Genomic DNA, 22,090 nt, shown 5'->3' on the forward strand with positions numbered 1-22,090 from the left:
GGCACACCCAATGGACTTTTGTTAAATGCATGTGTATGTGGATAATAAGCTTTGAGTTGATAGGCAAAAAATGTCATTATTTAATATACATTTATGTACTTTATATTATTGATTATATATAATTATATTTTTTATAATTCATTACCCCATCTAACTCATATTTCATTCCTATGTATATAATGTATGTAATGTGTACTGACCTTGTTTTCAGTCAAATACTAGTAAAAAAAAAATGTTAAGAGCAATATTGTACCATGTAAATATTTTTACACACATTTTGAATATGGATAGAAACCGTTGTTTGCTGTTATACTCATTGTGCAGTAATTATTGGAAACGTCTATCTATGTATCTACTGGTATTGTGAAGTGGATCCAGACTTAAGGGAATAGCATTTATATTGAAATAATAGTATCATGGACATGAAATACCACCACCAGCATTAATGATCTTTTCTCCTGGTAGGTTTGGTTCTTCATATGTGCGTTTACTTGTGTATCGATGGGCTGTTAAAAACTTTAAATATTTAACAATTTTTTGATAGCTCAGAAAAAGCTGATTTTTAGAATTATGGCAATGGTGGCAGCTTCATGTTCTTTGAAAACAGTTTCTTAATTCTGTTCTGTCTAAGTGAAAGAATGTTGCCACTTAAGTAATTAATTCTATTTTTTTTCCTTCAAATTTTGAGATGCAAGTGTTATCCAGACTAACAGCATTATTTCTCTCTCTTTATTCCTTCCATGTTTTCTGTGGTTTTATTGAGATCTCTGCTTTGCAGGATGATATTGATTATGTATTGCTTGCTTGAAGAAGTTGCAAATCATAAGAAGAAGGAAGAATCATTGATGAAAATGAAAGTCTACTTGAGAATCTTATTCAAACAAATGATCTCCTTCAATTTTTACAAAGTAAATCTTGTTCGAATTGAAGGAAGAATTATGGATTGCAATCTTATAATTGTTACATTTCTTATTGATTACAGAAAAGTCGAGTGCCTTCAGCGCAGCAGTTAAAGCTTTATGATTTCAGCTTCAGTGACTTTGACCTGACAGAAGACGAGACACTTCAAGGAACACTTAGGATGTTTATTGAGTGTAACCTCATTGAGAAATACCACATCCCATATGACGTAAGACAAGTTTTCTTTTTTATAACATTCTATTTTTATTCAGTTGATTTGATGAATGTTATACATTAATTCTAATATACCCTTTGTTCGTTTCTTAGACCTCTGTTACACCAGATTTTCTAATAGTCTGGGGGCGCCCTAAGACCAGTCTCGGGCAGGTTTCTAATCCGGTGTAAACACACAAACCTATCCAAGACCCCTGTCTGAGCAAAGCTATCTCGGACCACCTCGCGATTGTGTTCTGAGACTGCTTTTGATTTGGTGTAAACGCAAACCTGCCTGAGACTGGTTTGATTGATGCGCTACACATGGAACGATTATTCAAACAACAGACCCCGCGCGCTTGGCGCCCTGCCAAACATATCTCGGACTGCTTTTGTAAGTCGGTGTAAATGCACTGAAAGCTGTCTCGGGGCGCCACAAGACTCATTATGATCAGGCGTCTATTAAATGAGGACTTGGAAAGGATATTTCTTAATGAGGATTAATTCTATATCAAGTGGTTTTAATCAGTCATTTAGACCTATGACCACCATTGATTAGGCAATTAATGTTGACAATGTATGAAGTCCCAAATTAATTTGTTCGAGTCATTTTGAATAACAGGTTTCTCCGGGAGTTAAAAACACAATTGCTAAATGAAACTGTTATTGTAAAGATCAAGTTAAACTGTATTTTCTATAGATCATTGTATGTGCATAAGCTGGCAGATTACCTCTCATGGCATGTACAGTCAAAGAAAATGTCACTTTGCACTGAGATGTTACACATTAGAGGGAGAGGAAGATATGATGATTGAACAATACTGATAGTGACTGAAAATCTGCAAGTAATATAATGTTTGTTTCTAATAATAGTTAAGGTCTTCATTCGCTTATCCTCCAAGAATATCTTCCTTGTTTAAATAACGTGTGGAAGAGATGTATAAAAGACAGAAATTTATGCCTTCAATCATCACTGGAAGTCTGTGCCTAATCCTGTGCTGTATGTTTGGCCATCTCCAAGAATTTCAAGCCTGTGTGAGACCTTAAACTATCCATGCATAGAATATATGACTAGACTTCAGACAATCTCTTAAGAGCCCTGTTCACGCATAGCAGATTTATTGCTTGCAAGCCTGACCTGAAAAGACACATAATTAGTGTCTTTCATATGCTATGCCTTGTATTACATCATTTTATTTAATTTCTGTATTCTACTTAAAGGCATCGGGTCTAACATTACAGAGGTCTTATTTTAAGATAACCGTAATGTACTTTGACTCATGTCCTATTTGATTTTATTTTATATATGGATGAAAAACACCAAGGGAGAATAGAAAAACACTTTCAAGATTTCCATGATTGAAAAATTATCATTTACTATCTCCTGAGGAGAGTGATATAACACATGTTAGTGTATGGGATGAAATTATGATGGTGTTTCTGGTTCGTTAATATTTCACTTATTTCAAGCACTACAAAATAATTGGGGGGAGGGGCTTCATTTTAATAGCACATCACAGGAAAATGTGACAAGTGGTTACTTGCAGCTCAGATATTTTCAAGTCAAATCAATGTTAACATAATTTTGCTTTTAAGAGTGAATTGAAAAAACTTATTTTCTAGATTTTAGGAATTTCCCTTTTTATAGTTTTCAAGACCCAGAAAATACCTGCAAAATCAGTAATTAGTAATTGGGTTTTAGTAAATCACATTAAATATGGGATATGGGGCTTGGTGATTAAAGAGAATTTGAAGCTGGTTTTGATATCTTGTACAAAGTTATTTTGAAAGGGGTTTTCCAATCTCTTGAATACAGGTACTATGTAGATGGACGTTGAGTGTACGCAAGAACTATAGACCAGTAATCTACCATAATTGGCGGCATGCCTTCAACGTGGCCCAAACAATGTTCTCCATAGTAATGGTGAGTTAATTACCCTTTACTATATTGTTTTTGTCACTAGCTTGAGCTTTTGTAAGAATACTTGTCAACAGTATTATAGCTGAACAGATTCAAGGTGGACAATGTACAAATTATTTCAGAACTTTTGTGTGAAAGAAAATTTAATACCTTTTACTGAAGAATAAACAAATGGTGCTTTTTTTAGAAACCGACCAAATGAGACACAATAGCGATAAAATTCAACGTCTATAGAGACTTTATACACATGCATTGTGTATGAAAGTGCTCATTAGTGTGTAAATTGACTTGAATTAAGGTTCTAAACTGATGGCATAATAACCATGTAACTAAAATGCAGTCATCACTGCTCTAATGCCCCCTGTAGCAAGAACATTAGCAGATTTATGCATGAAAAACTGCTTGCCATAATAGCCCATGGAGGCTAATATCTAGTGACACCACCCCTGATGCATACCAATGAGCTGAATTTGTGCATCCATTCTCATGCTTGTCAATGGCTATGTAAAATGGAGAGTGTCACGTATCGCCTCCAGAACAGCAAACACTGATTTTTCCCCTTGCCTTTTCTTTTCCATTCATGTATTGCCTAGAGCATACATTACCATGAAACAAGTGAAACACAGTCCTCACGTATTGCCACTTATATTCCTTAGGGCCCAGGTTTTCTTTATTGTTTTCTGTTCAATACCTGTTTTATAATAATACATTTCTTCTAGATGCATGATACATTTTGGAGGGGTGGCTTTATTTCATAGTTTAAATGTGTGACACATAAATTTTGATGTTCAAATTTTATCTTGACCATTGTGCTCTTGTGTTTGATAGTAAACCTTCTTTAATCTAATAGGTAAATTTATGTTCACTTATAGCTCTTTCATGAAAAGCTTGAAATATATGAAATTGAGTGTAAAAAAAGTTGTTTTTATTTTTTTCAATGGGAAGATGAAATTACTTCTTGAAACATCTTAATCAGCTAAAAATAAGCCAGTACATTTTTTTCTCTCTTTGAAATTTGTAGAACATACTTGATGAATGAATATAACTCTAATTATTACCCATATCAGACATCTGAGCTGGTAATTTACAAGTCTTTATTAATGTTTTTATGAATGTTTGGAAAGAATCGGGTGTATTGTTTTGTCTCTCTGTGCGTACTGAGTTTCATGCACAGATGATACACAATATACCTTTGTATTTTCCATGATCTCCAATCTGAGCATCTCAATTTGGAAGAAGAGAGGATACATGTCAAGAATGAGACAGTAGTAAGATTTATTTAGAACATAGTAAATGTTTTGAAAATGCAAGTCAAATCACAATCAACAGATCAGAGGTCTTGTAGAATAATGGTGAACCAGGACAACATATCGTCCCAAGTTTCATCATCGGAAGCTGATGAACAAATTTCAAATGTCATTTATCCTGAATCCAGGACAAAACTGCTGCTTTGGTTCACCAATTTTCGACAAAGACTTCTTGGTTGCTCATTGTCATGGAGGGCACTCGGCAATTAATTTTCTATGTTCTAGAAAACGTTCTGTGCTGCAGTGCAAAAACTGTATATTGTCTGCGCAGCAACAACATTGGTTATGATGTTTGGTAATTATGTCACAATGGTAAAGCTATGAGATGCTAATATAGACATGACACACAAGAACCCTATCTATGAAGGGTAAAATGTATCCATGCATCTTTATGATTTTGCTCTATATATCTGATATGGATAATAATAACATTTATACCCATATTGCCCTCGTCTAAAGACTCGGGACAATTTAATTCTGTTGTGTGCAATATATTTGATGTCCCCTCAAGGCCAGTCAATATTTAATTATTGTTGCCCTGTACACTTGTATGAATATTCTTTATTTTCTTTTTAAAAATAAATTCACACATGGTTAGACTGGAAAGCTTAGGAAGCTATTAACAGATCTGGAGATTTTCTCCCTCATTGTTGCCTGTCTCTGCCATGACCTGGACCATAGGGGGACGAACAATACTTTCCAAGTCAAGTAAGTCCTTCAATTCCTTTTATTAAATTGACTAGTGATTATTTTTATGTATAAAAATGTTCTATATGCAAAAGGTTAACAGAAATTTCAGCTAACTATTCCAACAATAGACAGGAAAAAAAGGAGCTAATTTACAAAACCTTGACATTTTATATGGAGTGCCTGAAGGATCTCCCATTGACCCCCTTCTTTTTGAACATTTCTTTGTACTGCAATCAGTGTCCTTTAAAGGCATAGCCCAAGCTTTTTCAGTCTCTTTTTCATATGGAAAACAAACAAATATACATTTCTTTGTGACCCGAGTAGGAAAGTAATGTTTACATCATCTCAAATTTACTTTTATTTTTTTTTTTGACAATTTTTTTTTGTGATGTGTAGGACTTCTTCCCCACTGTCTTTGCTGTATGGAACCTCTACCATGGAACATCATCATTTTGATCACTGTATTATGATCCTAAACAGTGAGGTGAGTTAAACTATTTTGTGTTGGTGGAATCAAATATCTATGGTTTATTTGTATCTTGATATATGAATCTTGTCATTTATTTAGAGACTGTTTCTTTGATAACTGATAAAACATAGGACAGTAAGTGCACTTGGTAGGGTCGAATTTTTCAGTATCTGTATTAAGGATAATGAAGGGTTTTTTTTTTCAAAGTAAGAAGAAAAGGAATAGATTACCCTTTAAATGTCAATTCCATTTCAGAGGATTGTTGATTTGAATAAATAGAGAAAAATCAAAATAGCATTAATGCTGAAAATTTCATCATTATCGGTTGTAAAATAAGAAAGTTATGACATTTAATTTTTGCTTATTAAAAAAAAAGCAGTTATATGCACATCCTGGTTGGTATCCAAATGAGGGTACTGATGGCATCACTCACTATTTCTTTTGATTTTTATTATATGAAATATTTGTGTTTTCTCCTCATTTTCCTGTGAAACAAAGTTTTATTTCTCCCTGAACATGTGGAATTTCCATTGTTTAACATTTCATGGTTCAGTCAAGTTGGTCCATATTGCATATTGCAAAAAAAAATGAAATATTGTTTAATTCAAACAATAAAAAACAAAAGAAATAGTGAGTGAGGGGCATCATCGACTCTCTCATTTGCATATCACTGAGTTGTGCATATAACTGTTTTGTGTTAATATTCTATGCAGAGAAAAAAGCAGTTTGCGAGAATCGTAGATTTTAGTTAGCCTTTCTGTGATATGTCATTTGAATTTGAATGTTAAATGTTAGTTCACTGAAAGGTAATTTGGTTTTATGTTGGTGAGGCTGCCAAATTTACAAACTAGTTTCACTTTCCTTTTCCCATATGTGCAAGATATTGCCATTTATTTGCTATATGTATGTACATGTAAACACTTTCATCATGTTCATAAAATAAAATGAGATGCAGTCCAAGTTTTCCTGTATGTTCATATCATATTAAGCAATAAAAAAACATCTCACTTGAATTGCTTGCATAAAAGCACGTTTTGCCACCTCCTTCCCATTAGCAGTGTTTGATCTAAAAGAGATTCTACTGCTGATTCCCTTGTAATGGTGACTTTATGACAAGCTCTGCGGGGAAAAGGCAAAAAGCCTTTCTTCACGTAGATCAATACAGTCCATGCACTCACCATTGATTTTGTATTTCGGCAGTATCTTTTGACAAAAAATGTGCCTGTGTTGTTTTAGGCAAGACTTATGAAAGTGTGCTGTAGAAAATGTCAGTGGAATTAGGGATTCATTGGTGTTATTATGCATCCTGTATGTATGATGACAGGATTAAAGCTAAACCCTTAGGGGAAAATATTCTCTCTTGAAATACTACACTGAGCTGTGGTTAGTAAAGAAAGATATGAAAAATATCCCTTTTATCTATATGTATCAAGTTTATTTCTGGAAGTAAAATAAACATTGGGAGAATGAATATAGGCAATCAAAGGTTTTCGAAAAGGCAGTCAGAGGTTAAAAACCTCAAGACTGATATCATTTTTTGACAGCTTTTCAAGGGAAAAATTAGATGCCTAATTCATATTGTATGTATGAAGAAATATAAGATACATATATGTTTTCACCACTCTTAATTGTTTGTATCATTACAAGTTAATTGATGTTATTTGTTGTATTTTCAGCTTGAAATGCTTTAAATGCAAAATGGCCTGGATATACTCACAAATTGAAATAATTTTGTTTGATATTCTGAATTTTTTAGTAAAAACAGTATTGAAGAGTGCATCCCATGCAAATGGAAACTGGGATTCCCATGGCTTTCTTCTTCATAGGCAAATGAATTTATGATATTTCATTTCATTAAAATTTTATATGAAATGTTGTAATGGATATTTTTTTTTTTTGGGGGGGGGGGGGCCGGAGGTTTGGATAAACAGGGAGGGGATAAAATCCAAACCCATTCATCTCTCAATATGGTTGGTTAAAATATTATTTTTCCAAGTATTCAAATTGTAATGATCAGTTTACTCTGAATTAAATTGTCAGCACCAAAAAAAAAAAAATATGGGTGTGTGGGGTGGGGTGGCCAGATTATGATTCATTCCTGTGCGAGTAACACAAATAATAGTAAAGATTGATTGATTTACATTACAAAGTAAGACAATTACAAAATTCAAACAAAGTACTTGCAAGTATTACAATATAAAAATGGTGCAGAGGGCAATGGCCTGCTTTTATCTGATGGGACTCCTTGATCAGACAGGACACTACTTGGCATTAGTAGGGGGCCAATGTTGCACTTGCCCCAAGCACTTGTATCTGTAATTTCGTGCAGTGTTACCTAAGGATTTAGAGAGTTTGTGAACGTGGCGGTTGCCGCTGCGAAGCGCTTTGTGTGCCTGATTGGGAATTAGGAGTGTCTCATGCGCTTTCCATTGATTGATGGGTCCCCTTTTAAAGATGAAGGAAGCTACTTAAGAAAGAATAACATTGGGCTTTGAAAATGACAGAAAGATGATAGCTTTCACTTCTAGATTTATAACTTTTGGATATAATGATACAAAAAGAAGGTAGCTTGTGATCTTGAAGGGAGATAGCATGCTTCTTACATTTTTAGTAAAGGTATAGCCAATAGGCTGTGATTAGTTGGAAACCAGATTGGAAGGTGATCTTGCAAGTTCAATGACTCCTAACATGAAATTAAGTTATTTCTTTTTTTGAAAGTTGTAGAATACATTATTTTTGTCTCACCTGCGAAGCAAAGTGAGACTATAGGCGCCGCTTTTCCGACGGCGGCGGCGGCGTCAACATCAAATCTTAACCTGAGGTTAAGTTTTTGAAATGATGTCATAACTTAGAAAGTATATGGACCTAGTTAATAAAACTTGGCCATAAGGTTAATCAAGTATTACTGAACATCCTATTAGAGTTTCATGTCACATGACCAAGGTCAAAGGTCATTTAGGGTCAATGAACTTAGACCATGTTGGAGGATTCAACATCGAAATCTTAACCTGAGGTTAAGTTTTTGAAATGTCATCATAACTTAGAAAATATATGGACCTAGTTCATGAAACTTGGACATAAGGTAAATCAAGTATCACTGAACATCCTGCATGAGTTTCACGTCACATGACCAAGGTCAAAGGTCATTTAGGGTCAACGAACTTTGGCCGAATTGGGGATATCTGTTGAATTCCCATCTTAACTTTGAAAGTTTATGGATCTGATTCATGAAACTTGGACATAATAGTAATCAAGCATCACTGAAAATTTTGTGCAAGTTTCAGGTCTCATGATTAAGGTCAAAGGTCATTTAGGGTCAATGAACTTTGGTCGAATCGGGGGTATCTGTTGAATTACCATCATAACTTTGAAAGTTTATTGGTCTAGTTCATTAAACTTGGACATTAGAGTAATCAAGTATCACTGAACATCCTGTGCGCGTTTCAGGTCACATGACCAAGTCAAAGGTCAATGAACTTTGGCCGAATTGGGTGTATCTGTTGAATTACCATCATAACTTTAAAAGTTTATGGATCTGATTCATGAAACTTGTACATAAGAGTAATCAAGTATCACTGAACATCCTGTTCGAGTTTCAGGTTACATGATCAAGGTCAAAGGTCATGTAAGGTCAATGAACTTTGGCCATGTTGGGGTTTTTTGTTGAATAACCATCATATCTCTGTAAGTTTATTGGTCTAGTTCATAAAAAAGGGAAATAAGAGTAACCATGTATCACTGAACATCTTGTGCGAGTTAGAGTAGTATTCAAAGTCAGCACTGCTGCTATATTGAACTGCGTGATGCAGGTGAGACGGCCAGAGGCATTCCACTTGTTGAATTTTTACATTTTAATGTTTCCATGATATCTTTATTCACAATTGGCTGATTAAGTTCTTGTATAGATACTTGTGCCTTTGTGTCCTCACAAATCATACAATAAATATATGTAGGCCTACACTTGCTAGATAATACAGAGAAAATTGCTTGCCCAATGCAATGCCTTTATCTTAATCGGGCTGAAATTATTTTGCTTGGAAATATAGTGTAATTCCAATTTGTTTAATGAGCTGAGCTGTATTCACATTTACGCATCATTGGCAAGTCTGTTCCGTGTGTTACTATGGAAACGCACCCAGCGTTGGTTTTCAGCATGTGTCTATTAAGACAATGAGCTAGGCTCCCATCCATAGCTTTATTTGTTTCGACACGGTCTGCCAAATTGGCTTTGGGGATACCAAGTGGCATTTGAACATCAGTCATCTGAATGCATATCAAGCCTTGCAATGAACAATTGAATTATTATTCATTGATCCAAATTTCACAATGATACATAATATTCATGAATTTCAATAATTTCCAGTCTGATACTTAAAAGTTGTTGTATGAGCAATGTATAAACAGATTATTCAAGAGTATCATACAATGATATCCATGAGAAGTCTGTTGAATTGTATACAAATAACGTGCTGATCTGAGTGCATTAGGTTAAATTAGCACAAGTGATAATTGTAGTAATTATTGGAATCCGCAATGCAGAGTAGAGTGGCTTAGCACAATTCTGAAGTTATCAAATGTGCTAATTTGAACCGTTGCATGATCGAGAGCCGCACATTATTTGTTTTATAAAATGAGATATCTGTAGGGAATCTAGGGATCCATTCGTTTGATCAAATGGAATCTTTGTAAATTTTAGTGTGAGTCTAACTGTGTGTTAGATTGACAAAACTTATTTAAATAAAAACCTAAAGGCAAATTTGTCTAGGACCCATTAGATGTTAGTTCCAATTACATCCACAAATATTGAAACCAGTTGCCATTCTTTTGAAATAAATGGTCAATGCTATGAATATGATATATCAATCCGAAGTTAACAAAAAAATTGTAAGATTGAAAACCACCTGAAGAGTTATGTTACACTTTTTGATGTACAGGTGCAAAAATGAAGCACAAAACAAAAATGAGTAAAGCTAGCGAGCACAGCCTAGCACTAGTGGTCTACTGTGCTATGCTTAAAAACATCCAAGGGCAAGCACATTCGAACCTACTGAACGCTTGTTAGGAAAAAATTGCACAGTCCATGCAATGGGAGAAATGATTTGTCACATGATCAGCTCTTAATAGCCAAGAGCTTATTATTATAAAAAAGTATCACTCTACCTTCTTGGAAAGGCTGTTTTGAATTTTCTTATAAGATTGGAAAATTCATGTTGTTACATTAACATGGTATTGATATTGAGTCATGATTTAAGAAATGAAGAAGAATGTCTTGAAATGTTATAATTTAGGGAGTATATGTGTATTATTGAATAGCAAAAAATCTGAATCACTTTGAAATGATACATGAGTGAACCTTTCAATGGACACAGCATCGATGTTCTTTAATGGTTAGGAAAAAATCACAGAAATCACTGTTTTTAACCCATCCAGTGCAATTTCATTTGTTGGTTATAACAGGTTTTAAGTAATCATCATGCTATCTATATACATATTTCATCTTTACTTTTTTTTTAAATGCTCACAGTTTCCTTATGTCTTTGATGCATGAGACTTTGAGAGTGATTTTACTTTAAAAAGGTGTAGATACATAATGGGGATTACCTTTTGTATTATAACAGCTATTGTTTTATCATTACCCGCAGTTCGCTGTACTTTTATCATACGGTTTGGTCGGTTCTTATGCTGAGTGAGGTGTTTCCTAATAATTTGTTGAAAGCACTTCAGAAATACTATATTTTAGCTTTAACCAAGAACCACTAATTGAATTAGATAATGACAGAAACTATGGTCAATGTGGAGCTGCTCTGCATTACAATGGCTCACATGATTGTGGTTGTGGATCTTTGCTCCCGTTTACATCAACATAACACCAAGGCAATCGGGTAATGCAAGCATATCGCCTCATCCAGCCTGTCTCGTGCATCCCTGATTGCCAATGGATTCCATTTACCCATGGGCTTCAAAGTGTAAATTTGCACAAATTCAATTTAGTCCTTAAAGTGTCATGCTATAATTCAATTAGGGTGTCCCTGAGAATGGGGCAGGTCTTCTCTGCTGTTCTTGTCTCCTATGTCTATAGGTGTCTTCTCATCCTCCTTTTTTGTGCTATCCCGGTGTTTCTATCTTGACCTAGTTTTCCTTTGGTGTAAACAGCCACTTTTGTTTATCCTTGGAGAGCTGGTATGCAATTTTATTTTCTGTTATGTACATAAAATAAACAATTTGATTTAAATTGTTGGTATCAATTAACAATCTTGTTTGTGATCACAATAATTTTTATATTGAGTTGCGATGTTTTTCTTTCTTTAACTCCATATCAAGATATTCATGAATTGTAGCTCTGTCGCTATTGAAAACCCATGAAGCAGTTTTCATACCCATTGAACTACAGGGAGCCAGCTCTTCTACTATAAAACACTGACTAACTGGAAGGAGCCTAACAAATTTGATTGTTTATAATCTTTTCTTTTGAAATTCATCACATCCACAGCTGATAAAAATGTTTTACAATCACACGGCTGTATTATGAAGCTGCTCATAAAAGTTATGTATGAACTTTGTAGATGAATAAAGCAAGCCGAGTGGATACCTTACCATTGTTTTTTTACATCCGCTCAAGAGTTGAATAATAATGTTATATGAAATATGCATCATACATGCGCTTACTGAGACTGAATATTCCCAAGCCTCTCGTTACATATGCATACGCCTGTATAGTGACAGACATATGCATTTATCATAAAAGGAATAGTCCAGCCTTCATTTACTATTCAAATTAAGAATGGATAATTCATGTGACGAATTACATTTACTTTCTCCCCTTTACAGGGAAACAACATCTTTGAGTTCATGAATCCTGACGATTATCGGGAAGCTATTAGGATCTTGGAGAGTGCCATTCTGTCAACGGATTTGGCTATCTACTTCAAGTAAGTGCATCCATTATGCAGTGATTGCATGTTCTCTTCATTTGTCTGCTCTACACCCCGTAAACGCTTCCTCTTCCTCCGTATTCTTTAAGATATTGACCCAACCAACCACAGATGCGAGGAGCTATAAAGCACCACCCTCCTACTGGATTGGGAGATAATGTATGTCAAAGCTTTGCCATTAACAAGCATTGCTTGCTATCTTTATGTCTTGGTCATCAATAGATCGAGATGGGGAATATGAAACATTTTGGAAAGGTCATCTTGAGGTATAATTGGAGAATCCATATCGAAACCCATGGTGAGGATGTTCTCGAGACATGATAGGCTAGCTTACTACAGCTATTAACTAGCATATATGCAAGCTAGGGTACTGTTGATATCGCCTTGTCTTGAATTCAAATATATCTAATCTTTAAACATTACCACTGAAGTAGAATTTTTTTGTTCACTTTACATGCTTTCCAAAAAGATGACTGTTAACGTTATCACAATAAACTGATATTAGAGTATAAATGCACCAGAGTATGGTTCATACCTTTGCTCTGCTATATGATGAAATATGTGACTTCATGTCATGAAGTTATTCCCTTCTTGCTGGCTACACTTCCTTAAAAACTGCACACGTACGCACCATTACGCATCTGGTTTTTAAAAATGTACTTCTTGTAGAATCATGCTTTTCTCAGACAAAAATATGTGATTATATATTTGAAAAAATATATTGATGAATGTGATATTGAAATGGTACAGGAAATTTTACTTTATTCATCCATATTCATATTCAATTCGGTTTTATTAAATAATACTCATTAAAAAGTCTAACAATGTGAGTTTACATTTTAAAAAATACGTAACAAAGAAATAAATGAATGCACATCATGCAGTGACCATTAAAGAAGAAAAAAATATACATTATGTTTAAAATGCAATAATAGTATAAAAAGAAATAGAATGAGCAGATGCATGTTATAAGATATTTAATTTATTTATATATAAAAAGAAAAAAGCAGGTCAGGAGCAAGAAAGGGGAGCAATAGTAAGCATGTGAAAAGATGAGAATAGACAGGGGGATGTAGCAAAAAAAAAGAAAAGCGGGGAAAAAAGGAGTGGAGGATGGAAAAAAGACCCATAAGTAAAAAATAAATTGCAGATTACAAATATAAGAATTATGTATAATAACCACCAAAAAAAAAGTGACATGATGACTATCACAATAGACGAGAGAGTGGGAAGGAGCAACAGGGAGATAGAGAAAGAAGGAGGGAGAAAGAGAGAAAAAGAAAGGTCAGACAGAATCTGAAAGAAGGACATATCTAATCATATGTTACATAAGAAAACAATATATACATATAAAAAAAAGGAAAGCATCAATAATGAATTTTTATTTACTACTTTGGAGAAAAGGGGTGGTGCAAATCAGTGACATATGCGACTCATTGAAATAATGTAAAGAGTTAATATAAATTATTTGAATAAAAGACAGCTTCATTCTCCTTACAGAATTAGTACAGATATCGCAACATGAAGGTTGAGATGTTTATTGTATCGGGAAACCCTGTCTGGGTAAACAATGTAAAATCATTTTGCGATGTATCACATACTTGCTATTTTCACACATCTTTGATATGTACTCATGACATAGCAGTGTGGAATTTTGAAGTAGTAAACACAAATTGCTTGCAAGAATCCCCCCAAACACACACACAACTACAGATATATATATAATGTATATGATCTTATTTAAGTTCTGAATGTATACCAATTAAGTACTTTTAACACCATCATGGCTCAAATAAGATTATATATTCTTATTTTTACTTTGTTTCTACATTATTCTAAATATTTGCTGAGAACACTGAACTGATTCATTTTGCTATAATATGCATGAACCCAGACAAAGAATCTAGATGGCTCATCAAGGCAATTATGCTAATACCTTAGGACAGAGTTTGAATGCATAATGCTCATGATACTGCTTATTTGCCAAGCTATGTAGTTATTCATTGATTTCCTGTATTAAAGGTAGGGATTTTAGCAAGTGCCTGTGTAGTGTCCGTGTCTCATTGTTGGAATGGAATTGCTACGTAGTCAAGTCACTAAAGAGCCTGTTGAGATTAAACTGATTGTAAACCAGCTTATGTAGGTTTACTGAACTATTCTTACAGATGCTATTGAATATTGTTCAGGAGTGTGCTTATGAGGATGGGTGTTCCTTTCTGAACACAATTATTTTCTTTACTATCACTGTAATTAATATAATCCTGTGTCATTTTTATGATGCAAGTTCTCTCTTAATATGATTGATTGTGTAGTTCACTACCCAAATGAGTAGTTCTTGTACACAAAACAACCTGTTTTAAAGCAGATAATATGGATTGTTATTTTGACTAAATTTAATTATTAATTTCTATTGAGTGATTAGTAAAATCTGTTTCTTTATCTTACCTTATTGCCTCCTTGTTAAAAATGTATTCAATTATTATGTATTTCATGCACTGCACTTTTCTTTTTGGAAGAACCATTTTGTGCTATTATAAATTTATTAATTTTTGATACTATTTTCTTTCCTGAAAAATAGGAAGAGGAATGACTTCTTCAAGCTGGTTGAAAAAGGGGAGCACACGTGGGACAATGAGGAAAAGAAAGGACTGCTCAGGTACATGAAATAAATCTCCTAATGAATGAAAAAATATTATTCAATGTTCTTCATGTCTTCCTTCCTTCCTTCCATCCTCCCTTTTTTTTTGGGGGGGGGTTATGTTTTAATTGAAATGTTTGTTTTATTCATTTTGAATCTGTCTTATAATAAATGCCCCTTATTACTGTTATTGTGCTTAGATGGTATAGTCTGAACTTGTTTATGGTTGAACAGGTGATTGCCTTGAATGAGGCAAATGTTTATCTTGAGACTACTGAATTGGATAATATGAGCAAGCTGGTATTGATTTTCAAGTCTGCATGCATTCATGAATTGATTCAAATTTAATGACCCATCAAATTATTATTGATCAAGAATGTATAAAATCATAGGGGTAGAAGAGAAAATAATTTTTTATAGAAAATATTGATATATGGATGAAGCAAAGAATTAACATTTATTATATATTGATATAGCTGAAATCATCTATTGAATAGATAAATGTTCACAGTCAGGATTGATATTGAAAACACACATAATGAAAAAAATAATGTATATGCTGTAGGCCTATATATAAATGAAAAATAAAGATTTTAAATGATTTTTAAGTAGAATACTGGCTTCATTATTCTTAATTTTCTTCTTCCCTGATAGGGGTATGCTGATGACGGCATGTGATGTGTCTGCTATAGCCAAGCCATGGCGAGTCCAACAGAAAGTTGCTGAGTTGGTCTTCAGTGAATTCTTTGAGCAAGGTGATTTGGAGAGAGAGAAACTCAAAGAAGAACCAATGGTAATAAACATAGATACCACATCAGTATTCATATACTTCTTTAAAAATATATTGGCCAGAATAGACATTATTCTTTGAATGGGCACACCATTGTGTACAAACAGTAGAGCCCTTGAAATGCTATTGGCCTGTATTCTGATAGCAGGTTTAAAGTTGTGGTTTGCGAATGGATAGTCAATTGTTACATAAATCACTAACGGTAGAGATATCATATTTCAGCTCATTTGTCTCTCAAATCATTCATAATTGTCTAGGAAATATAAATAGATGATTGTCTTCACCATCAATGAATCAGGAAAGAGCATAGTAAACATGAGAAACGTACAGCTTAATAAAAAATATTTGATACTTTTGGCTTCCCATACTCAAACCACAACTTTAAACCTGAGTTAAACCTTACTTCAGAATACGGGCCATTGAGTTTAACCTGTCTGGATCCACTACTGATCCATGAAAACCCACCTTTAAATTAATTCAGATAACGTTAGTATTTTTTTTCTTCATAAGGTTGTGTTGATAAAAGTTGTAATTATTAATTACATATACTTTATTTCATACGCTGTTTAACTTTTTAATATCATCTCTTACATATGAATAGTACTTTGCGATAGTGATTTGGTGTATATTCTTCTAATTTCTCTTGTGTATTCTCCAATATCCTAACATTTACTTATCTCAAAAGGCGATGATGGATCGGAAGAAGAAGGATGAACTGCCTAAGATGCAAGTGGGTTTCATTGATGGTATCTGCATGCCTGTCTACAAGGTAAGCTGGATGATATCATTGAACTCCTGAAAGTTACAGGGATGGAGAATCAATCACCATAGAGGCTTCATAGTATATCATATATCTTTCTTGAGCATGTGGGTAGAAAATGAAGATAGCAAGAACATCAAGTTTGGATGGTCATTTTCAGGACCAAGCACATGCCCAGGAAAGATATATTATATTGTGTACCGTGAAGCCTATACATGCAATTAAATCATTTACTTGAAAAAAATGCTTCTGCTCATAACTTACATTGTACCCCCCCCCCCTCCAAAAAAAATGGAATAAAGGAGCAAAAAAAAATAATATCATTACATGTATAGTTTCTTGATAAGAACCAGCATCAATTTTTTTTCTCATATAATTTCATCTCTATATAACCACTTTACATCCCATATTAATGAATAATTTCTTCTCATGTGACCTGCCACCATCAAAGCCAACAATAAGTTACCCAAATTGATTTTTTTTAGATTTTTTATTCACCCTGAAAAAGCACACCGTAAGCTTTGAAATGATATTTGACCCATCTGAATTGACCAACAATAACCCAGTAAAGTAATTGATTGAATGTAAAAGGAAGTCAATGAGAGCTTCAAAGAATAAGAGGAAAAGAAGGTTTGAAGTTCACTCAAGCCTGAGAAATATAATCTCAATGAAACTTCCGAGCAGTCTGGAAAACAATGGTGTCAAAGAAACTCCTGTATCTTGACTTATTTATCTTTACAACTTCAAATATTAAAGTATGAAGTAGAAGAATTATTCTTTCAGATTATTATTTTTTTTCATCATTTATTATTATTATTTTTTTGTTTATTTATTTATTTATGTATTTATTTATCTATGTATTTATTCATTTATTGATTTAATATTTTTTTTTACTTCTGAAAACCAAATTACTTTTTTGGTCATTTACAGACAACTTCCACTGGTAAAACATTATTGGTTTTGGGGTGGCCAGTCACTTATATTCATATTCAAGCTAATTGCTGAATTAATCAGTAGGGCAATATGTACATGTGTATATAGCTGCAGATTTTTGTAGAAGTAAGAGTAGAAAGTTCTAAGAATACTTCTCTAAAAATATTCTTATTCATTGAAGAGACCAAATCAACATTTCAAGTTCCTTTTCTTTTCAAGCTTTCCTTGAAACTGGTCTTATGATTATTGACACGCCTTTTCTTTAAGTAAATTTCTTGATTTAAAAGAAGCCATAATTTGGGAATGAGAACAGAAAGGAAAAAATACTAGGAGACTGTTTGTCTATAAATTCCAAAGTATTCTTTTTAAAATTACATTTGCTCTGATACAAAATGTATATGTAATTTGAAATGAAAAAGAAACAAGTGGTATTTATTCCTGTGAGTCCCAGAATAAGATTGATTTTAAAATCTGCAGCAAACTTCAAATTTGTAAATCTTCCACTAATTCATTTTCACCTCTTTACCATATTTTCATTATTTGACTTGTTTAATCAAAATCCTTTCTTTTGCAGGATTCATATTGAAAAGAAGCATGTCATCATCTTTTTTCCCATTTATTTAAAAACTTTCATATTGGGATGGAATATTCAACATAGATAATTTTATATATATATATATATATATATGTATATGTATATATATATATATATATATATATATAATCTAAACCAAATGAAGAGCATTACCCATTAATCATTATGCAATATCCAATTGTCTGTTGAAAGTAATGAATGTTTGAAATAGGATTATAGTTTATATAAATCTCAAAATGTGCCAACTTTCATGATTATTTAAATGATTTTATGAAGATTTGAAGAAGGAAAAAAAAATAAAGAGATACTTGAATATATAAACTATTTTGTAATGTAATAGCCGGGTAATACAGGAGCGCCTTGAGCACCTAAGAAGGTGGATATGTGCGCAATATAAATAGCCTATATTATTATTATTAATGTTGAATTTTTTTTTGAAAGAAACACTATGTTTTGGAGATTATATTAAGCCAATTTGTCGTTATTTGTTTGCTATACAATATCATATTAGATACCTGCAATATTTCAACTTTACTAATTTAAATTTAGGAGGTAATGAATTAAGGAAGACGATGAAGAGGGTCGAGTAAGGGATAAACAAGAAGGCAAAATGAAATGGCAATGCCCGATTCTTTGATCCGCAGATTGGATGTTAGCCCATCAGAGCCAAATTTTGTGCTTCTCATTTCCATTAAACATTTACAAAAATTGCATGATAATATGAAATATGTAGAGTATGTTTAAAAAATCTACCGATCACACATTGCACATGCATGCACTTCATTCCATAGCTTTATTGACTTGATTGGAAGCAAATATGCAGCATGCTTCAGAGTATAGGCAATAATTACAATTTCAAATTTTTCTTTTGCTCGTTTTGTTTTAAAAGATTGAGAAATCTATTTTCAAGTAAAAAATCTTTTAATTCAATATCTTCAATTCTTTTTTGCAGTAAACCATAGAATTCACTAGAAATGAACAATTCTTTATTTTAGGAATGTCACTGATTGTGAACTACTAAATTTGAGATTTAAATCTATTTTGCGAATGTAAATGATAAGGATAATAGGCATTTATATAGTGCCTCTGTCTCATTAAAATCTATTATGAGGCACACCATTATCACCCTGGCTTTGGCTTGAACTGCTGCTGATATTTTGTATTACCAAAACTATTGATAATTAAATTTGTATTGGCCATTGTCGAGACATTGTTAGGTCTCGGTTAATTTTGTATATTGTTATTTGACCTTTTATTCACGGCTAACAAAACAACAAGAACAAGTGAATTGCGATTTGTCGTGGCTTTAATGAAAATAGAGATGAATGTGCATCTTTACCAATTCTGCTTTTTGTGTACAGTGTATGAATATCATCACATATACATATACCGATAATGTCTGTAACCAACCGATACCCTTGTTTAATAAGCTCCTCGGAGAGGGGTTAACCCCCGGCTAGAAGGCCCCCCTCGTAAGTTCTTCAATGTTTAAAATTCATGGCTGTTTTCCCACTGGTTCCCTGCTAGCCGGACCGGAATCCCAGCACAGCTATTAATTATGAGCTATCGGTGGATTACAGATGACATAAATATAGCATATAGAGATATATGAATGCCCATGACTATAGACCAGCCTGCCCGCCTTTAAGATCAGGTCAGGCTAAGATTAAACTTTAAGCATGACACAATTATTTCAGTTTAACAGCGTTCTCAAACATTTGTATGTACAAATAGGTCCCCCTCACCTAGGTAACGAGTGGGGACCTGCAACTTACATAATAACATAACATAATTGATTAAAATCCACATGCCTGCCCTGGCATGGAAAGGAAAAAAGGAGGTACTTTAATAATGCGCCTCTTACTGAAATCATGCCCCCAGAACTTCAACTGCTTGTTTTTCAACAACACACAAGGCGTCAACACTCCTCCCAAAAACGAGTAAGGGCGAAAACCCGCCTGCCCACTGGCCAAAATAGGACAGGAGGATAAAATTCCCTTACGGCCCACTTATGCACGACGATCGTTGTTAGGATTGGTGTGCGACCAGGTCAAACACCCTCGAATTTGGATTCGTGTTACGCTCTTCTATCAGCCTAGGCTCTGCCTAGATTCTGAAATTAACCATGAAAAGTATACCATCACCCTCCAACTACTTCATACACCATTCATTATAGAGTATCATATAGATTCAACAAATACAACTTCCCTGGAAAATATAAATGCAAAAGTACTTGTACCCCCCCCCCCCCCCCCCCTAAACACACTTTGCCAAGATCAACTACTGCTGGTATTCAAGCCAACTATAGGTATCCAATTTTCATCCCACTGAAAATATTGAGCCCCTTAAAGGAACTTTAATAAAGGAAATTGAATTCAGAAAGAAATTTGTTTCACCAAACGAAATTCACTAATATGGCCATACTCTGGCAAAGGGAAGCAAGGTACGAAAGTATCACTCGTTGTAAATGACCAATGTGTGTTCGTCATTAACATATACATCAATGCAATTAAACTAAATAATATTTTCCTCAATATCTTTCCCCAAAACGATCATTTCTTCACAATTTCTGCCTGAACGGGCAGCACACAACAGATATTTAAAAACCATAACTCAAATCTGACTGATGCGTGAGCTGCTTCCTATACCAAAGGTGGGCAGTATTAATAATAAATACACCATGACAAAATTACCATACAAATTCACATAAGTATACCAACATACTACGCCTAAAGACCTGAACATGCGGCTGAACATGAAGAAGACTAAAAATTGGGACAATACTTCCGTCTAATTCCTAAGGAGTCCGATGCAGACCCGAGAAATAACTTTATCTGAAATGAAGCCTATGCAATCTTATCAAACATTTCTTCATATATAATGCTCATGGTAGAGGAAAATAAAACATACATAGAAATTATGAATTCATAAACATTTCTTCTCAAATGACCTGAGAAAATTATAATTTCAATCCCCAGATTTTTTCTATAACCATCCATAACTTGGATTTTTATGACAACTCACATGAACGTTTGAGGCATAACCTGCTTCATAGTAATTTCGAATTGACTTCTTCCTTGCAAACAAAAGCTAAATAAACAAAATAACATTAAGAATGCACAAGTACAATAAATACACAACCAATATCCATAATATGCAAGAATCCCCCCACGATATATATGTCAACATCCCCCTTAATTATAACTAGAGGATGGTAATGGGGAGGAGGTGGGAATTTTGTAAGCACGCTTTACACATGCACCGTCATCTCTCTTCATTGAAAGCCAAAACGAAAATGAAGCATTCCCCGCACTTTTATCCGCGCATAGCTCAACCGCGGCAAATGTCTGGCATTGTGCCCAAATTCTTTGGCGCGGGCGCCAAAAAGCGCTGCCCCGCCCTTTACGGGTCGGGTCACGAGCCCTTTCTCGGGCAACCACGCCCCCTTTCAAAATCAAAACAAACTAAAATGTGTATTTTGCTAGCCCGCTAATAAATCATTTTAAATCGTCAAGCCGTCTTTAAAATCCATTATTCACGGCTAACAAAACAACAAGAACAAGTGAATTGCGATTTGTCGTGGCTTTAATGAAAATAGAGATGAATGTGCATCTTTACCAATTCTGCTTTTTGTGTACAGTGTATGAATATCATCACATATACATATACCGATAATGTCTGTAACCAACCGATACCCTTGTTTAATAAGCTCCTCGGAGAGGGGTTAAACCCCCGGCTAGAAGGCCCCCCTCGTAAGTTCTTCAATGTTTAAAATTCATGGCTGTTTTCCCACTGGTTCCCTGCTAGCCGGACCGGAATCCCAGCACAGCTATTAATTATGAGCTATCGGTGGATTACAGATGACATAAATATAGCATATAGAGATATATGAATGCCCATGACTATAGACCAGCCTGCCCGCCTTTAAGATCAGGTCAGGCT

At 34.1% G+C, this 22,090-nt stretch overlaps 1 protein-coding gene across 4 annotated transcripts in view; it reads left to right on the forward strand.

Moving 5' to 3' along the window:
• LOC121424878 (cGMP-specific 3',5'-cyclic phosphodiesterase-like) overlaps positions 1-22,090 on the forward strand; it is a 143,158-nt gene that overhangs the window by 99,606 nt on the left and 21,462 nt on the right. For all 4 annotated transcript variants that reach the window (XM_041620723.1, XM_041620725.1, XM_041620724.1 and 1 more), the window contains 8 exons: positions 983-1,129; positions 2,930-3,037; positions 4,940-5,049; positions 5,428-5,515; positions 12,329-12,429; positions 15,011-15,088; positions 15,725-15,863; positions 16,546-16,629. In XM_041620723.1, the coding sequence (XP_041476657.1) occupies positions 983-1,129; positions 2,930-3,037; positions 4,940-5,049; positions 5,428-5,515; positions 12,329-12,429; positions 15,011-15,088; positions 15,725-15,863; positions 16,546-16,629 (855 nt within the window). The remainder of the gene's footprint in view (positions 1-982; positions 1,130-2,929; positions 3,038-4,939; positions 5,050-5,427; positions 5,516-12,328; positions 12,430-15,010; positions 15,089-15,724; positions 15,864-16,545; positions 16,630-22,090) is intronic.

This window comes from Lytechinus variegatus, chromosome 12, assembly GCF_018143015.1.
Source record: "Lytechinus variegatus isolate NC3 chromosome 12, Lvar_3.0, whole genome shotgun sequence".
NCBI lineage: Eukaryota > Metazoa > Echinodermata > Echinoidea > Temnopleuroida > Toxopneustidae > Lytechinus > Lytechinus variegatus.